At 35.9% G+C, this 19,349-nt stretch overlaps 1 protein-coding gene across 1 annotated transcript; it reads right to left on the bottom strand.

The window, feature by feature from the left end:
* Positions 1–2,523: 2,523 nt before the first annotated feature.
* On the bottom strand, positions 2,524–17,733 carry LOC125663617 (uncharacterized transporter slc-17.2-like). The gene is made up of 11 exons (XM_048895901.2): positions 17,669–17,733; positions 17,067–17,394; positions 12,696–12,932; positions 12,419–12,506; positions 11,402–11,497; positions 11,142–11,272; positions 10,834–11,001; positions 8,664–8,796; positions 8,040–8,184; positions 3,119–3,209; positions 2,524–2,901 (listed from the first exon to the last, which is right to left on the bottom strand). Exons 1-11 carry the CDS (start codon positions 17,731–17,733, stop codon positions 2,626–2,628), a joined length of 1,758 nt encoding a protein of 585 aa, XP_048751858.2. The 3' UTR covers positions 2,524–2,625.
* Positions 17,734–19,349: the final 1,616 nt, after the last annotated feature.

Here is a 19,349-nt window from a genome sequence, read left to right as displayed (position 1 = left end):
TTAGCAACCACTACTTTTGTTTGTATTTTCCTGATTATCTCCCCTTGTTAAAGGGTCACATCCCTCTATTTAGTATGTATGAAAGCCCTTGGGCCAATGATACCCTGTAACAAATTTGAAAAAAATTGGCCAAGGGGTTCTTGAGTTATAGCCCTTTTTCTAAAAAGTTTACGCACACCGTACAAATGGCCATAGCATTAGCTCTTTGAGCCTTCGGCTCAGAAGAGCTAAAAAATAACTGTTTCGATTGACATTATCGAAAGCCTTTTGATAATCAACAAAACAGCAAAAGTAACTTATTTTTGCGTGATAACGTTCTACTAATGACACTTTGTAATGCAAATATAGCGTCTGTAGTGCCAAAACCTGGTTTGAAACCAAACTGAGCATCTGACACAGAATTATTCCCGTAAGATCACTTTAATAACCTATCATTTAAAACAGAAGTAAATATTTTTGCCAAACAACTCACCAGAGTTATGCCTTTATAGTTATTAGTGTCGTAATAATAATTTTATATTTCCTCGTGGACAAACGGGATGACGTCAGCTTCTCTATCGCCAAATCCCCATATTGATGAAGCAATACTCCACTACCACCTGCATGTGGTTTTTATGTCTCTCAGCTGATTCGAAGCGTAAGAGCTTGTTCAGTGCATGATCAGTTTTTAAATCGAGGCAGACTACTGACAAACGAATTGATGTTACAGTGGTTTAAAGTCAGCATTTTGCAAATTCTGTGGTCGTTATAATGATCTAGTTTGCCAATACAACCTACCATTGGGCCAAATGCTGTCTGACGTGTTTCATACCGACTGTTATGCCATTCTTGTCACACTGATTTTGACTACGAATTACTCCGTTTACCTGATCAATATATAGGGCTCACAGCGGGTGTGATGGGTCGACAGGGGATGCTTACTCCTCCTAGGCACCTTATCCCACCTCTGGTATATCCAGGGGTCCATGTTTGTCCAACTCTCTATTTAATATTCCTTATAGGAGTTATGAAATTGACCACTGTTCATTATCTTCACCTTTATGGACAAAATACTATGCAAGTACATATACAGTGTATATACTTATTGACAGCCCCTGAAGACATTAAAAATTCACTGTCCTTAAAAAAAATCAACGAGTCCCTGGGGCACGATCAAAGCAAATACCTATAGCCACTGGGAGGGGACAATAATCTTGATTTTGCCCAAATAGCTAATAATATTTACATGCAAGATATCGATTTTTCATGTATACCGAGGGTAAATGATAGGTAGACGCAGTTTCTTGTTATTCGTCGGAGAGTGACACTCCCATGTCGATTTCCGTTGTGTTATTGCAAGTAGTTTAGTATCACGGGCATATTTTTTTTCGATATTACTCTCTCTACGAAATATTTAACGTCAGGTGAAATAACCTATGCTTACCCAAGTATTGATACCGTCCGTAATTTGTTCGTTAAACATTATATGCATGGCACATGTAAAACTTATACGATACCAATTTTGATGCACCAGATGCGCATTTCGACAAATAATGTCTCTTCAGTGATGTTCAACCAAAATGTTTGAAATCCGAAATAACTCTGAAGTTTTAGAGCTAAATGTAGCCAAAAACAGCGTGCCAAAAAAGTGGAGCCAAATTCGTCCAAGGATAAGAGCTGTGCACGAGGGAGATAATCCTTAATTTTGAAATGAATTTCTAAATTTTATAACAGCAATTAAATATACATCCGTATTTTTAAGCTAGTAACGAAGTACTAAGCTACTGGACTGTAGAGACCCTCGGGGACTAACAGTCCACCAGCAGAGGCCTCGACCCATGGGTCATAATGTAAAACTTATATGGTAATAATTATAAGTACCATCTCTTCCTGCTCTACCCATTTGTTGGATGAATGTAAAACTTATACGGTACCAATTTTGATGCACCAGATGCGCATTTCGACGAATAATGTCTCTTCAGTGATGCTCAACCGAAATATTTGAAATCCGAAATGACAATAAAGCTTTAGAGCTATTATAGGTAAAAACAGTGTGCCAAAAAAGTGGAGTAAAATTCGTCTAAGGATAAGAGCTATGCACGAGGGAGATAATCCTTAATTTTGAAATGAATTTCTAAATTTTATAACAGCAATTAAATATACATTCGTATTTTCAAGCTAGTAACGAAGTACTAAGCTACTGGGCTGTAGAGACCCTCGGGGACTAACAGTCCACCAGCAGAGGCATGTATGTACTAATCCTTTGCAATATGATATATTCAGGGTATATTGCTATAAGGAAAATGTTTAGAAATTGAACGGCGACAGGACTTTAACCAAATATGGACTATTTGGGCTTATAAATATCATTTATTTTAACAATTTTACGATAACGGCACAGCGTTTTTGTTTTAAGTGCGGAAGTCACCGTAAAGTGTGAACCCCAAAAAATAAAACAGATAACTGTTGTATCCATTGAATATGTCAGCAAGAACTACAACATCGCTTAATTTGATGAATAAAAACTCATAAGAATGGTATATACATTTTGTTTTGTATTTATACCACAAGTCAATAAATAAGGGAGAAGAAACAACAGAACAATAGTTTTCTTATCTGCAGGAATTAAACGAAGTATTGATTGTCTTAGAAATGAACTGTTCCTTCGTCTATTTTCTGCGTGTAATGTAGTAAGTTTATTTGAGATAACGGTTTCAGGAAACTGCCCGTCTCTGTGTTATTATTGCTGAAAATTGTTGACGATATATTGGGAATATCATGTGAATTACACCTCCGGTTGTTAACGATCCGGGAATACCAGGACAGCTCCTCGCTGCTCCCAAAGAATGCGTATATTACACCTCCAAAGAGATAGACACACGCCAGGGAGAGAAAAACATTGTGCCAGCTGTCGTTCGTATCCTTAAAATTGCATAAATAATAAATGTTAAGTACACCTCCATCTCATCTACTGAAAAAAATATGTTCGGTTTTCAATTATTATTGAATGTAAATCGATCAGAAGATCGTGATGTTGTCAAGCTTTTCAAAATAGTGTCCTGATCGGATTTATTTTTAAAACGACCGAAGAGCATTATGCATTATATTTATTTGTTCAAATATTGAAACGTATACTTACCTCCTGGGTCATTAGAGATGTAATCATTGGAGCAGTGATCTGTCCCAAAGCATTTATAGTAAAGGCAAGCCCAGACAGGGATGAGGCAAACCTGCCGACATAAAAACACCCATGGTTATTTTTACCGTGGTAGATGACATCTCTACATGAGTAAAAAAAAAAAAGCCTCAAAAGGGACGTTAACAACAAAGAAATATATACAAATTAAATCGAACAGTATTAGATATATATCATATACACAAGAAATTATTACCTTTATGTACATATATGTAATATTTCCAGGGTAATGTATGAATATGTTGCCGAATAAATATACTGTTTAGTAGTATAGTGGATTGTGGCTAGTGGTATTCAGCGCGTCCACGCGTCAATCGTGGTCAATGATTCCCAGTACAATTTTGTTGTAGTAATAAACACTGAAATGAGCTTGATTTTCTGAACTTTATAGCTTTATCGCTTATTTTTTATTTGTTTTTGGTCAGTATCTGCACTATATATATGAGAATGGATTTATACTAAACACTGACGTACAATTTGTTAGAATACACCCATATCAAACCACAGGCTCGTACGATCTAAATAAGTGATGCATTTTCCTTAAAAAAAAATAAGTTGACTTGCGGACGCGCCGAATACACTTGCCGAAATTATAAGGGCCTCCTCTTTAACTAGAATTATCATTGAATATACATAAATCATAATTTAGTCTTGTGTTGTATTTGATGACCTATGGAGGAATACCAATGAAGGTATTTGATTACTTCTGGAGATATTCATATTACCTCTGGAGGTATTTGATTATGTTACGAGATTGATCACTGTTCGTTATCTTCGCCTTTCATTACCTATGGGTGTATTTGACTACCTACATGCATATGGAGGTATTTGATTACCTATGGTTGCATCTTCACAAGTCAAGGGTTATTGATTCGTTACCTCGCACTAATTAGTGGGAGGTAACGAATCAATAACCCTTGACTTGTGAAGATGCTATGGATGTAAAAGAGTACCAATGGAGAAGATATTTAATGACTCGCGGAAGTTTTTGATTACATATGGAAATATTTTATTATCTATGGAGATATCGTATGACCTGTGGAGACATGATTATAGAATATAAGTATATTTTCAGTGAAGACTAGTTATTTAAATGAGCTTTATGAACATTGACTTAACATGGCTATGCAGTACATGGATGACATTATCATTTGTTACACATTGTATGATAACAGAAATTATAAATACAATAATGGCCAAAGTAATGAATATAGTACAGTACATGTATCACATGATACGAGTGACAATTTCCTCTTCAAGTTTCTTCAATGGGGTTCGCGGCGGGTGTGACCGGTCGACAGGGATGCTTACACCTCCTAGACACCTGATCCCACATATGGTATATCCAGGGTCCGTGTTTGCCAAACTCTCTATTTTGTATTCCTTATAGGTGTTATGAGATTAATCACTGTTCGTTATATTTACCCTTCATTGAGTGCTTGTACGCAAGTTTTTATAATTTCAAAAAATAGGACATCGCTAAACTGGTACATGATACGTCCGCATACATTATTGACCCAGGAATTTGAACAAGTAAGTAAGGATTACCCACAAAAGGATTTCATCGGAATTACAATAGCAATATATTTTGCATTAAAAAAAATCTAAGTCTAAGTAAGGGTTGTAACTCCTTCAAAAATAGTGGGACAGCATTCCCCTTGTAATATGCACATCTACACATTGTGATCTTTCTTTGTACTAAGTTTCATTGAAATCCCCCAAAGGGTTTAAGAGGAGTTGCATAAAATAAATTTAAGTCCAAGGGCCCTAACTCCTTAAAAAACAGTGGTGCAGCATACCCCTTGTAATATTCACATCTCCACATTGTGATCTTTCTATGTACCATGTTTCATCAACATTCCCCAAAGGGTTTAGGAGGAGTTGTGAAGACAACGTATTTTGAATAGAAAAAAAACCCAAGTCCAAGAGCCGTAACTCCTTTGAAAAATCCTGGACAGCATTCCCCTTGCGATATACACCTCCAGATTGTGGTCTTTCTTTGTGCCAAGTTTCATGAAAATCCCCCAAAGGGTTTAGGAGAAATTGCGAAGACAAAGCATTTTCAATAGAAAATATTAAGCCCAAGGGCCAGAACTCCTTGAAAAAACATTGGACAGCAACTCTCTATTTTGTATTTCATAAAGGAGTTATGAGATTAATCACTTCATTATCTTCAACTTCCATTTTACAAACTTAATTTCTTTACTTCTGGACATAAAATAGTGTTTCTATGATTAAAATGAAGAATGAGTGCGTTTAGTTGATAAGTGCCGGTCATTTATTAGTCTATATTGTACAAGTAGACGTTTTAGCGACGATTTGATTTTGTCATCATTAGCAAGAGATGTAATAGTTATCTTGCTGTAATAATAAAGTCGCTAAAATTAGCTCTCGCTCAATACATATACCAATTTCATGGGGAAATCGCTAAAAATTCCACTTGTACGGTATTGGAAACGCCATTTTGGGGGTATTGGGAAAATTTAATGAACAATTTTATTTAAAATGAAACTGGAAAATATATATTGTTTTTATAACTAGAACTTTGACAAAAACACATTACATTACATCAATAGATGTGATGAAACTGCATAGTGTAAGTCCCGAAAAGGAAGAGGAAACTGAATTTTATTTGAAAAAAATATCTTACTACCTCATTATACAGTGTAGTAAACAACATTCTCATTTCTACAAATGAAGTGCACAGTTCCACCCAAAATGCACTGAAAATATACTTTGTCTTTATGAAATAATGTATAATCCTAACCTAACAAGAGGTACTGTGAGCAATGCTCACTAAGAATACCCCCCGCTTACCCCAATCTCCCAAAGGGTGTTGGTAATAGGTAAAAATTTCAGTATTATGATCCAAAAGGTATCTAGGAACACAGCATCTCCATGCGATGAAAAAAGCCATTAAAGAATTTAAATGGAAACCATATTGCTACTTTGATGTCCAGTGCGCGTGACCTTTGACCTTTTGACCCCAAAATCGATAGGGAACATCTTCATCCCATGGGTAGTCCATATGTATGATATGGTGACTGTAGGTGGAAAGGATAACGCTTTAGAGCCCGGAAACCATATTGCTACTTCGATATCCAGTGCGCTTGACCTTTGACCTTTTGACCCCAAAATCGATAGGGAACATCTTCATCCCATGGGTAGTCCATATGTATGATATGGTGACTGTAGGTGGAAAGGATAACGCTTTAGAGCCCGGAAACCTTATTGCTACTTCGATATCCAGTGCGCTTGACCTTTGACCTTTTGACCCCAAAATCAATAGGGAACATCATCCCATGGGTAGTCCAGATATATGATATGGCGACGGTAGGTGGAAAGGATAATGCTTTAGAGCCCGGAAACCATTGCGTCTACAGACGGACGGACAACCCGATTCCAGTATCCCCCCCCCCCCCCCCCACAACTTGTTGCAGGGGGTATAATAAGTCGATTTAGTAAGTGGAAATGATGGATTATTTCATTCAAACAAATATTATCATGAAAAATACTAATGGAAGAAATTCGGATTTACGGGAAAGATGATGATGTTTTAGATTGCTTTTAAAACTGAATTATGAATTCAGTACTGTTAAATGCTTTATATGGAGGAGGTTAATGGACAATAAGACCATGCTCCTGGTATTTTCCAGGAGAGAAACCATACAATGGTACTGTTCACAAAATTAGGAAACACTGTTTTAAATTAGGAAATATTCCAGTTTGGGAATGAGGTCGGTCCCTGAGAAGGTACTGATAAATCGCCGATTGTTGAAAATGCAATGTATTTTTGAAAATCGTCCTTGCTCCTGGAAATCAAGCAGTTACATCGTAAACTGCTTGCATGATTATAATGAGCAATTTGAAATTTATGACCCCTCCTTGCAGACCCCAGAGTTAGGCTTAGTTGATCAGATGCTGAAAATGCAGTTTGTTTTAGACAGTCTTATTCACTCCTGGACATGAAGAAGGCAAACTGTTTAATGACCAATAGTCCCTCTTTGAAATCTGCCCCAAGATGATTTTCGAATGGATATTTGTCTATTATAATTGTATATTTGTTGTTGCTGCACCTCCAGACGTGGCTATCACAACTGCAAGAAGAGTCCATCAGCTATCCAAACATTCCAAAACCGCAAAATTTACAAATAATGGACAAAAACGATAAATCTTAAAATCAAAAGGATCTTCCTATGCTTAATCTCAGTATTATGTATAAAATTTATGAAAAATTCAAGTTATCGCGTGCCATATAAATTAGATAGTGGTGACGGACGGACAGAGTAATTGTATAGAGCACCAGCCAGAGGGCGGGGCCCTAATAAGGCCTACTTGTATTAGATAATATCAATTAACTGTCTAAAGTCGTAAATACATGCTATACGCAGATTCGGCACGTTTAAAATTAACAAAGAATGCCATACTTTCAACAAACTGGAAAAGTATATAAAAAATAATCTTTTATTAATCGTATTTAAAAATTCTTGTCTGAAAAGGAGTTTCTAACTTCAGTTTCCTAAAACGTCATAGAATTTAAGATGGGGTAACGAACTTTTTTTTCTAATTTGGCAATTCCTAGTGCGATTGCAAATTATAAAGAAGTCAGTTTAATATATGTTAGCGCGTTTTTAAAGAGGACCAGCAAAGTAAATTCGTTCCACAATATCAAACCACTCCATTCCAAACACTTATGTATAATGCTTTATATTCTATATCAATCAAAGTACATTTGTTACAAAACAGACGTAAGTATTCTGAAATTAGTACGGTTGACTAACTAGGTACAATATACTCGTAATAACAGGAAAAACCCATCCACTTAATGTTCTACAAGGAAATATCTAGAAATCATTTTTGTTACCTGGGTGCCAACTCAAGAGCATTGGTATAGGAACCTGACATGGTGCCACCGAGAGCCGTGGTGGAAATGGTTATGAGGAGAATGGCCAATTCACTCTGTTGTACATATTGGACAAGAAAAATGGACAGCGCCGCCAAACAGGATGCTATAAGAAATGCGATATCATATTATATGTATATACATACTGGTATTCAGGAATTATACTATCTGCAGCTACGGGTGAATCTGTTTCCAAATTCAGATAAGGTTTCAGTTTATTGCTTCAAACTACATGTAGATCTGGAATTCAACTCGGTTTAATTTTGCATTAAAGTAAAACAAATAGTAACCCATTTAGAATCTGAGTTTGAGAAACAAATTGAAAATTAGCCTCAATGTTACCCAACTAAAACTAAATGGTAGCGAACATTTTAATTTCGCTTGTGCATATGTTTGGCGTTTTCCAAACGAAATTTTGTCTGGCTCCTTCTTGAATTCGCTATCTAATTTTCACTATCTATGGAAGACGTCACTGATAATTTATTATCTCTTGTGTTAGATTCTCGCATTCCATGAAAATAAAAGCACGGCAAGATGAACCTTCATACAATAGTTTAACTGTTAATCCACCGTTTGGCTACCTACACAGACATTGGTTGATTTTTCTTAAAGTTGTCACTGATATTCCCCTCCTCGCTAGTATTTTGTCACTTAGGACACCAATGGAAATGATGGACATACTTCGCCCAAGGAATGGAAGGGCTGACATCATTCCGTTCTGTTCAGGTAAAAAGTGAATATTAATCAGTCTTATGTAGTTATGTGGGCTTAACCAGGGATGTATGGGGAATATACCCCGTGGTCTTTTTTAATACACTGTCCATCGAAGACTGATTAGACCCCGATGTCAAATTTATTTGTAACAAATTCACTTCTCAATGCTACTCATAATAGTAATGTACATGTGACAGTACTGAAAAACATGTCCATGTGTTGTTGATACAGGTGAATTGTATATAACAGGGTAGGTATGGAAATTAGTTGTATTTCACAGGTGTTATTCATTACCGTGAAAGGTGAAGATAACGAACAGTGATCAATCTCATAACTCCTATAAGCAATACAAAATAGATAATTGGGCAAACACGGACCCCTGGACACACCAGAGGTGGGATCAGGTGCCTAGGAGGAGTAAGCTTCCCCTGTCGATCGGTCTCACCCGCCGAGAGCCCTATATCCTGATCAGGTAAACGAAGTTATCCGTAGTCAAAATCAGTGTGCCAAGAACGGCCTAACAAGTGGTATGATACATGTCAGACAATATTTAATCCAATGATTTGTATTGATGAACTAGATCGTTATAACGACCATATAATTTGCGAAATGCTGACTTCAACCGAGACTGTTGAAACCCCTGTATCATCAACTTGTTTGTCAGTAGCTTACCTCGATTTAAAAACTGACTATACGCAGAACAAGCTCTTGCGTATCAAATCAGTTGAGAGATATAAACACCATATGCAGGTGATAATGGAATATTGCTACATAGATATGGGAAGTTGACGATGGAGAAGCTGAAATCATCCCGATTGTCATAAAGTTGAGTTGTCAGTTTGCCGTTAATGTCTACTTTCAATAAAATATCTAAGTATGAAGCAGAAGTGGACGACTCTGTTGTGTCTTTTATTTCGTCTGCTAAATAGCCAACCAGAATGTGTCATTCTATACGTACAGAAAATGATAGTGTCTACCATAAATTAGAAAATTTTCCTTTTACTGCACTTTTTTTCATATTACAGTTTCATGATAAATAAATTATAAATTTTAAACAAGAAGTCCATGGTTATGACCATATGAATCCAAATTTTATAAGGGTCAACTCCTTATGATGTACCAGTGTACCAAGTTTGATGTCTGTGAAGCAGAGGGTTCTAAAGATACTGAGCGGACAGTATATTACTATGTCGAGTTTAACCCTTGGTCATGTGACCTCAAGTTCAAAGGGGTCATCTACTCCTGAAGATGTACCAGTGTACCAAGTTTGATGTCTGTCAAACAAAGGGTTCTCAAGATATTGAGCGGACAGTATATTCCTATGTCCAGCTTGATCCTTGACAATGTGGCCTAAAAATCAATAGGGGTAGGGTCATCTTCTTCTGAAGATGTACCAGTGAACTAAGTCTGATGTCTGTCAAGCAAAGGGTTCTCAAAATATTGAGCGGACAATATATTGATATGTCCATTTTACCCTTAACTTTTGACCATGGAACCTCACAATCAATAGGGGTAATCTCCTCACAATATATCAGTGTACCAAGTTTAATGTCTGTCAAGGAAAGGTTTTTCCAGATATTGAGAGGACAGCATCTTCCTATGTCCAGAGTAGATTAACCCTTGACCTTTTGACCTGAAAATCTATGTTCTATTCTACTCGTAACCAATCCACATATGAAATATCATTACGAATGGTTCTCAATATATTGAGCGGACAACATCTGGTCTACCGACTGACATACCGACCGACCGACCGACCGACTGACAGGTACAAAGCAATATTCCCCTCTTCTTTGAAGGGGGCATAAAAATAATAATTTGGAGTACATGACCTATAACGTTAGGCTTCTGTATAAAAGAGTTGTAATAATTCCATTTTCCACTTTGCTAAGATAGGAATATTCACTACCATGTTTTGTGTTTGTATTATACTCATTCATAAAGAGATAGATCCAGACTAAACTCCGGAAAGAAGCATTCACTTAAGAATAAGGAAATGACTTTTGTTATGCATTTTGAACAGTATAATAAAAATGTGTACCTCACTTGTGTTTAACTTGTAGACATCATTCATGTATTTTGGAAGGTATGAAAATACAACTGTCATGCCATACGCTACAGTAACCATGGCAGTGACCATCGCCCAGACGGGTCCCGATTTTAGAATCAGTAGCCATGGAGTTCTCATTTTGTTCTGGTCATCAAGACTCTACAACCACAAAATAAACAAATACATAGAAAACATTAAAAATAAAAACACACGAGCATGGAAACGTGAGATGAGATAGAGTGTACTCAATATATGAGATATATTGTGTCTTATCGGTGTGATTGTCGTGTTACTAACACCTTCTTTCTTAAGTTGTCAATGTCATCCCCTCGTATGTAGTTTGATTCCTGTATACTGATCCAGCGATGAGATACTGGAGAATCTGTCATGAATACCAGCCACATCACCAACCAGACAAGTGTTACACCTCCTATTATTGTCAGGGTAAAAAGAAATTCATAATGATGTATAATGTGAAATATAGAATATAGCTGTTCTGATTTCATTAAACGCGTCATTTTACATTGAAAAAGGAAAAAAATAAATAAACGATTTGCACCGTTGGTGTAGAAAATAAAGGGCCATCCATCATCGATCGGGATTTCACACAGATGTCCAGAACTGGCAAACACAATCAGTATTCCAAGATCCAAACCTGTGATATGATAAAACGTTTATTGATTAGATATTGTTTGCTCCTTTTTATATGTATATACTAGTATTATATAACGTCGTATAGATTATCCTCAAATTCGTAAAAAGAATTTAGATATCCAAAAACACTCATTACTAGAAATTTAAATTAGAATGGATGTTAAAACAAATTACGAATCTAAACTCCTGGTAACAAATCTAAAATCCTGTCACTTATGTTGTATTTTGCCTAGGACTTATTTCATTCTAATAAAATGAAATATAATATAATAAATATACATATATATATATATATATATATATACACTCGTGACCGTGCGTCGTCTGGTCTGTCGTGGGCTTGTGGTTTTTTAAAGAAATTAGCTCCAGAGAAGACTGCGCAGGATGCTATAACTTTGCATGTATTGATTAGGGTTAGGTATTGCCAGCCAAAATGTATTAGGAAATTAAAAAGAAAATGTGGGATTGCAATGCTTGTTCTTGGACTAGTCTTCTAAACGTGACCTCTTTGCACTTAAAATTGACTCAAGATTTATTCAATTAAACTTGATTTGTCTGTTGGTGTCAACACAACATAAGCAACACATATCAATCATTACATAAAATAGGTACATAATCTTGTCTTTTAACAATACAGTGAGCCTACTCTTTTTCGAAAATCAGAAAAACGATCTTTATACTCTTTTGCGTGCCATGGTGGCTGTGAGCCTTGACATGGGGCACTCTTTAACGTAAAGACAGATTGAAGTAAAATATTAGTTCCTAAGAAAAATTACCTGGGGTGTCAATCTACTTATTGTATATAGATTTATGGGTTGCATGCTACAAATACAATCATAGACTTTTGTATGCAAGTAATTTGTCGCAGAAATACGGTCTCTAAAGGCGAACACTATTTCAAATGAAAAAGTCAGTGAGAAACCTGAGAAGGTGAAGGCCAGGAGTTGACTGCGTTCAGACTTTGGGGCCCACTCATTCCACAGCTGAGAATACATCGGTAGGCATCCAGACTAAACAAGAACAAACTCACTCAGAAACGATAACATGTTTATTTTCAAATTCTACCATAAGTATTCAAATATTATGAATAAAAATATGGAAAATAAATCGTAATGGAAATAATATAAATTTGAAGGCTATTTGCAGACCTTTAATATGAGAACAAGATCCGCAAAAATTAATGAGAAAATGCCACCTACTCCAAGAAATCCTTGTAATGCTCGAATAGCAATGAGCCAATATGAGCTCACTCGGACTACCGCTGGTGTTATCATCAGTAACAACGTAGAGAGCATCATATATAGCGCCATGGGACGTCGGACTCCAAACCGTAACGACACCTGGCCGGAGATGAAAGGAGATACAAGCTGACCGTAGAAGTAGGCTGACAGGACAAGACTCTGGGTTGTACTGTCCCTAAGCACATTTTGCGATATCTAAAATGTGCAAATAATGTTTTTGTATCACGGTCGTGTTTTCCGTTGTGGTTGGGTTAGTTTTATAATGTGTAATGTCCCACTCGAGAATTTTTCACTCATATGGAGACACAGTGTTTTGACACGATCTCCCATGACCTGTATATGGTATAATATTTTCTCTAATCCCGTGGGGATCCGGGTTAGAAAAGGTCCTCAGTACCCCTTGCTTGTCGTAAGAGGCGAGTAAATGGGGCGGTCCTTCGGATGAGCCCGCTAAAACCAAGACATCAATTTAAACAATACAAAATGAATCAAAACGGACTAAGTTCAACAACCTGTTCATGGAATTATTGTGCATTGTTTAACGTCCCTCTGGAGAATCTTTCACTCGTATGAAGACGTCACCACTACCGGTGAAGAGCTGCAAAATTTAGACCTATGCTCGGCGCTTATGGTCATTGAGCAGGGAGGGACCTTTATCGTGCCCCAAGCTATTTTACATGTACATCCTCTGCTCCTCTCCGACCTTCTTTAAAGTCACATGGACACGATTCGAACTGATATTTTTCAATTTCATTTTTTATAGTCTATAATGCTGAACTAAAGTATTTGTAATGGTCAATAAAAATTTAAACATCAGTTGTTGAGTTAGAAGTAAGATACAGCACTGGCATGTACCATTCTTTGCTATGTAAACAGGATTGTGCCATGTTTATGTTAAAATATAGAATACTTAATAGAATATAACATGGTTAAATCATAAGGAGATGTGCCAAACACTAGAAACTATTTAATTGTGTGTTCAAAATTACATTGTAATTTTTTTACATAACAGAGAATTGAGCTTTGTACCTCTCATGCAACATTCAATTTTTATGTCCCCCTTTGAAAAAGAGGGGGCATATTGTTTTACACCTGTCGGTCGGTCGGTCGGTCTGTAGACCATGTTTTGTCCGCTCAATATCTTGAGAACCTTTCACTTGATGATAATAATATTTCATATATGGGTTAGTTATGAGTAGAAGAGGATCCCTATTGTTTTTCAGGTCAAAAGGTCAAGGGTCAATCTACTCTGGACATAGGAATATAATATCCGCTCAATATTTTGAGAACCCTTTGCTTGAAAGATATCAAATCTGGCACACTGGTACATCTTAAGAAGTAGATGACCCCAATTGATTTTGAGGTCACATGGTCAAGGGTCAAACTTGACATGGGAATATACTGTCTGCTCAGTATCTTGAGAACCCTTTTCTTGACAGACATCAAACTTGGTACACTGATACGACTTAAGGAGAAGACGACCCCTATTGATTTTGAGATCACATGGTCAAGGGTCACACTAGACAGGAATATACTGTCCATTCATATTTTGAGAACCCTTTGCTTGACAGACATCAAACTTGGTACACTGGTACATCTTCAGGAGAAAATTACCCCTATTTATTTGAGGTCACATGTTTAAAGGTCAAGGGTCAAACTGGACATAGGAATATACTGTCCGTTCAATATCTTGATAACCCTTTGCTTGACAGACATCAAACGTGGTACACTGGTACGTCTTCAGGAGAAGACGACCCCTATTGATTTTCAGATCACATGGTCAAAGGTCAAGGGTCAAGCTGGACATTGGATTATACTGTCTGCTCCATATCTTGAGAACCCTTTGCTTGACAGACATTAAACTTGGTACACTGGTACATTTTCAGGAGAAGATGACACCTATTGATTTTGAGGTCACGTGGTCAAAGGTCAAGGGTTAAACTGTACATAGGAATATACTGTCCGCTCAATATCTTGAGAACCCTTTGCTTGACAGACATCAAACTTGGTACACTGGTACATCTTCAAGAGAAGATGACTACTAATTATTTTAAGGTCACATGGTCAAAAGTCAAGGGTCAAATTGGACATAGGAATATACTGTCCGTTCAATATCTTGAGAACCCTTTGCTTGACAGACATCAAACTTGGTACACTGGTACATCTTCAGGAGTTGATGACCCCTATTGATTTTTAGGTCACATGGTCAATCCACTTTTGACATAGGAAAATATTGTCTGCTCAATATTTTGAATTGATGATACTACTCTCAATTAAATGATGTATATGTGTATAACCCTTTTCAATTTTGCACCATGGGGGGCATATGTGTTTTACAAACATCTCTTGTTTTTCTGACTATTTGAAATACCTTAGTTGGGCGTTCTAAACATTGAAAATTGAAAAATAGCATTTGAAAAATTTCAGCTCAAATCATTCCCATGCCCCGTTAACATTTAAAATAATATGCAAGATGAAGATAACGAACAGTGATCAATCTCATATTATCAATATGCACATTTACAAATGACAATGAAGCATTATACAAAGTTTCAGTCTATCAAATAACTTAAACCATAGAGGAGAAGTGTCCACAAGCTATTTTACATCGCCTACTCCTCTGAGATCCTCTTTAATATTTAGGAAAATAATTTGATTCCAGAACTTTCCGATGATATGCACATTTAAAAATGGCAGTAAAGCACTATTCAAAGTTTCAAATCGATAAGCCTTACAGACAAAAATGTGATAGATAGACAGACAGAAATTACACACCCCCCCCCCTCCTTGGAAGAGGGGAGTCATAATTACATATTGCCCAATAGGTTGGTTTACACATTGATTGAATCGACTTATACATAGTTTATGTATTTATCCCAATCACTAATAAATTTGTTTAGATATTTAATACATTGGCAGCTGGTGACGTCTCAATATGAGGGGACGTAAACGCCCAATACAATGTACTCTAGCTTTTGTATTAAATGCATCTTTTAATACATTGCTGTAAGCATTGATTTCAAAGCTTCAAACATTTTATTAATTACATTGCATAATACATGTACATCACATTTTGGTTTTATGGTTTATGTGTTAGTAAAACACCCAACGGCAATGCATTGTTTTATGTACAGGATACATTACTGGATTCATTGGTTTATGTATAAATTACATAGCACAATACCGCGTGGGGATCCGGGTTAGGCTAGGACTTCAGTATCCCTCGCTTGTCCTAATGCATTACTTTAAGTATTAAATGTCATTGCGCAATGCACTGTTTTCTTCTGATATACTGATTTTTCTGATTCAAGCATATTTCATTATGCATGCATTTCATAATCAGATTAGGCAGAGCATAGATAAGCCTTCGCCTGAGGTACAATCATATATATATTTTTAAAAAACCATACATTGTAAGTTGCAATTAATAAAGTCTATAAGAAATTTTAAGAATAGAGATAAAACTGCATAACATATATTAAGATATCGGTAATAAAGTGACAATTATCTATTATTTACATATATTATAATGATAAAACTACGGAAGCCAATTAGTGCAAACGAAAACCGAATTCTAACAAGTAATGTTTGTAAAACATATATGCCCCCATGGTGCAAAATTGAAAAGGGTTATACACATGCATCATTTAATTCATAGTAGGGCCCCACCAATGCAAAATATTGAGCAGACAATATCTTCCTATGTCCAGAGTGGATTGACCATCTGACCTAAAAATTGAAAACTTCAGACAAATATGGTTTCTGGAACTCGAAAAGTTTAAAACTGAATTAAATGAAACTTGGTTATATTGTTGGATAGCAGGTTAGGAAGATCCCATGCAACTCGGCTCATGCACCCCTGTGTGCATATATTGATTTTTATTTGTAAGTTTGCTCTTACTGAAATAGCTCAGTATGAAAATTATACATTTTTATGAGGTTCCATATAAAAGTAAATCCAGCGGTACTTGAGCATTCAGTTGCAATTTATATCTGTATAACAGACATTAGAACAAATAATGATTCATATTTCCTGTATGAAACCCACATTTCTGACAGCATGAGTTGTCAATTAGAACATGGTTAAAACTTCTGCATTAAGTCACTTTACTTGCTTTATATTATTATATCACGGTGGATATTTTCTCCTGCGTTTACCAAAATTAAATGCCTCATTTGTTTTGCTTTCGAAATTGAAAACTTACGTTCATCTCAAAATGTTCCACTTTATCAAATAATCTCAAGCACGTTCCAATTTCTTTAAACTAAATTTTTAAACAGGTTTCGAACAGCGGTTTATTTTTCCATATAAAGCCGTGGTGTACTTACCCTGTATTTGGATAATTCATCTCTTTCTTCGTGTGAGTGCGCGACACTGGTGTTTTCCCTCACGTCCGTCGTCATACACACCAAGGCGAAGCTGATACAGTTCCTATGAATTATCTGGGCGATCATTCCGAACAGTGTCAAATAAGCCACACGCCATCTCCAAGAACTTAGTTTCTGGATTAGAGTTTCCGTGTATTTGTCTTTGCCGTGTATTTGTGAAGATTCTTCTCCACATTTACAATTGCTTACAACATAGTACTTCCCCAGGAAGTCCACTGCCGTAAACTCTATAAAAATAAAGTAAAATAAAAATAAATGCGTTTCAACTCTGTATTACGAATCCATTTTCAGAACTCATAAGGAATGAAGAAATAAAATTTTATAAATTCTGTCCTAGAGAATTTGATTAAACCATGTCCTTTAAATTTTATATAATGAAAATTACCCTTTGATTTTACTGTCATACTGATATTTCGAAAGCTCGGAAAAGGTGTTCGTTCTCTTTAATTCATGACAATGATCCTAGAGTTTTATAATCATATACTTTTATATGGTGTCCGTGAGAGTTTCGAAAGTAAGGGGTCACAAATAGATTACTAAACCGTTCCATGTGAAGGTCCCCATCAATCACTAGAATTCCCCGTTCCCCATCAGAGTTTACATGCATCCCTAGAGTACAATAGCATGAGGTTTAAACCGTACATGTATCACTACGTTTCGTAACATGTTTATGGTTTAAAGTAGAAAAGTGTCCCTTTTTCTTCATTATAATGAATGTTTTTATTTATTTATGCTTCAAGGTATAAGGCTGTATCCTGTACAGGTGCGTGGGGTTTTATAATGCTCACCAAACAAAAAAATAATTCAAAAATGCAAGACACATAACACACAACTAAATTTAGATAATGTGATGTAATTAAAATCCAATTATCAGTTGTCGTGTTATTTATTTGTTCGAGGTATCTATTTATGGCGTTGCATACTTCCGCGTCAATTTAAAATGGAAAATGAAAATCTTACAAATTGCATAATCAATGACGTTTTAACAATATAACTTATGCCTCCGAATAAACTGAAACAATACAGTTATGAAATATCAATGTCCATGCTATGTTTTGACCAGATACATGTATATTGTGACCTTTGATACAACAAACCGAGATTTGTCCTTATGAACATCAAGGTCTTGGTGGTAATTAATGAGTCATTATCACTCTTCTTTGTCTAAATGGTTTGGTTATTTGTTGTTAAACAACAGTAATCCATTACGTTAAGTAAGGTTAACAGGAGTCCAAACACGACGAAATTCAAGGCTATTTATTAACGCATGCTCAATGAAATCAACAGGTTTACGTAACTAAACTTGCAATGAAGAAAGAAGATACTGAGGCACGGATTGATAGAACTTAGTGATTATATAATTGCTTAGTAACTTGATTACCATTTGAACAGTTAGGTTTGTAAGATAGTACATCATTAATAGAAATAATACATCGTTACAATGTTTACAAGTATCACACTTACGAATCATTACAGTATAGTCTAGAGTATTTTTATTTGATATCTTTAGTTTTAGGGAAGTTATCCTTAGGGGGACATCTTTCCATTCCTTTCATAGTTACCCTCGTTGGTACCCCTATTTACCTGCGTTTATATTCACCCTCTTATTAGTCGTGTAAAATCGAAGATTTAAATTAACTTCGAATTGTTGCTTGTTGAAAACTTTGCTGCCATTCAGTTCATTTCTAAATTTTACGCACTCTTGGTTACCGAGGCCCAGTGTCACCATTATGTACACTGTACTGAACACAGATGTTTCTGGCGTGTGGAGTTTATGTAATCAGTCAGCAATAAGTATCAGTCAAATACATCGTGTCCTTTTAATTAAAGGGACATGGACACGATTTGAGCTGAAAATTTTCTAATTTTACATTTGGAGTTTTAATGTTTAGAATGCTTAACTAAGGTATTATTAATAATTAGCAAACATCTGAATATCAGTAGTTAAGGTACTTGGGAGATACAGAGGCCACAAGTCCTTGCTATGTACACAAGGCCTGTGCCATGTTTTTGTTTACATACATGTAGGTTGAATAAGCTAGTAAACATTTCCTTTAAAACCGATTTTTTAATTTATAAGTGAATTCTTAACACAATTAAATATTTTCCAGTGTTTGGAACATCTCATTTTCAATTAAACACGCTATTTTCTATTAAACAGTCTAATATAAACAAATGCACGACACGAGCCTTGTTTACGTGTACATAATAAAGAATTGCGAG

Source organism: Ostrea edulis, chromosome 1, assembly GCF_947568905.1.
Source record: "Ostrea edulis chromosome 1, xbOstEdul1.1, whole genome shotgun sequence".
NCBI classification, from domain to species: Eukaryota; Metazoa; Mollusca; class Bivalvia; order Ostreida; family Ostreidae; genus Ostrea; species Ostrea edulis.
This window is presented reverse-complemented; position numbering and strand designations above follow the sequence as displayed.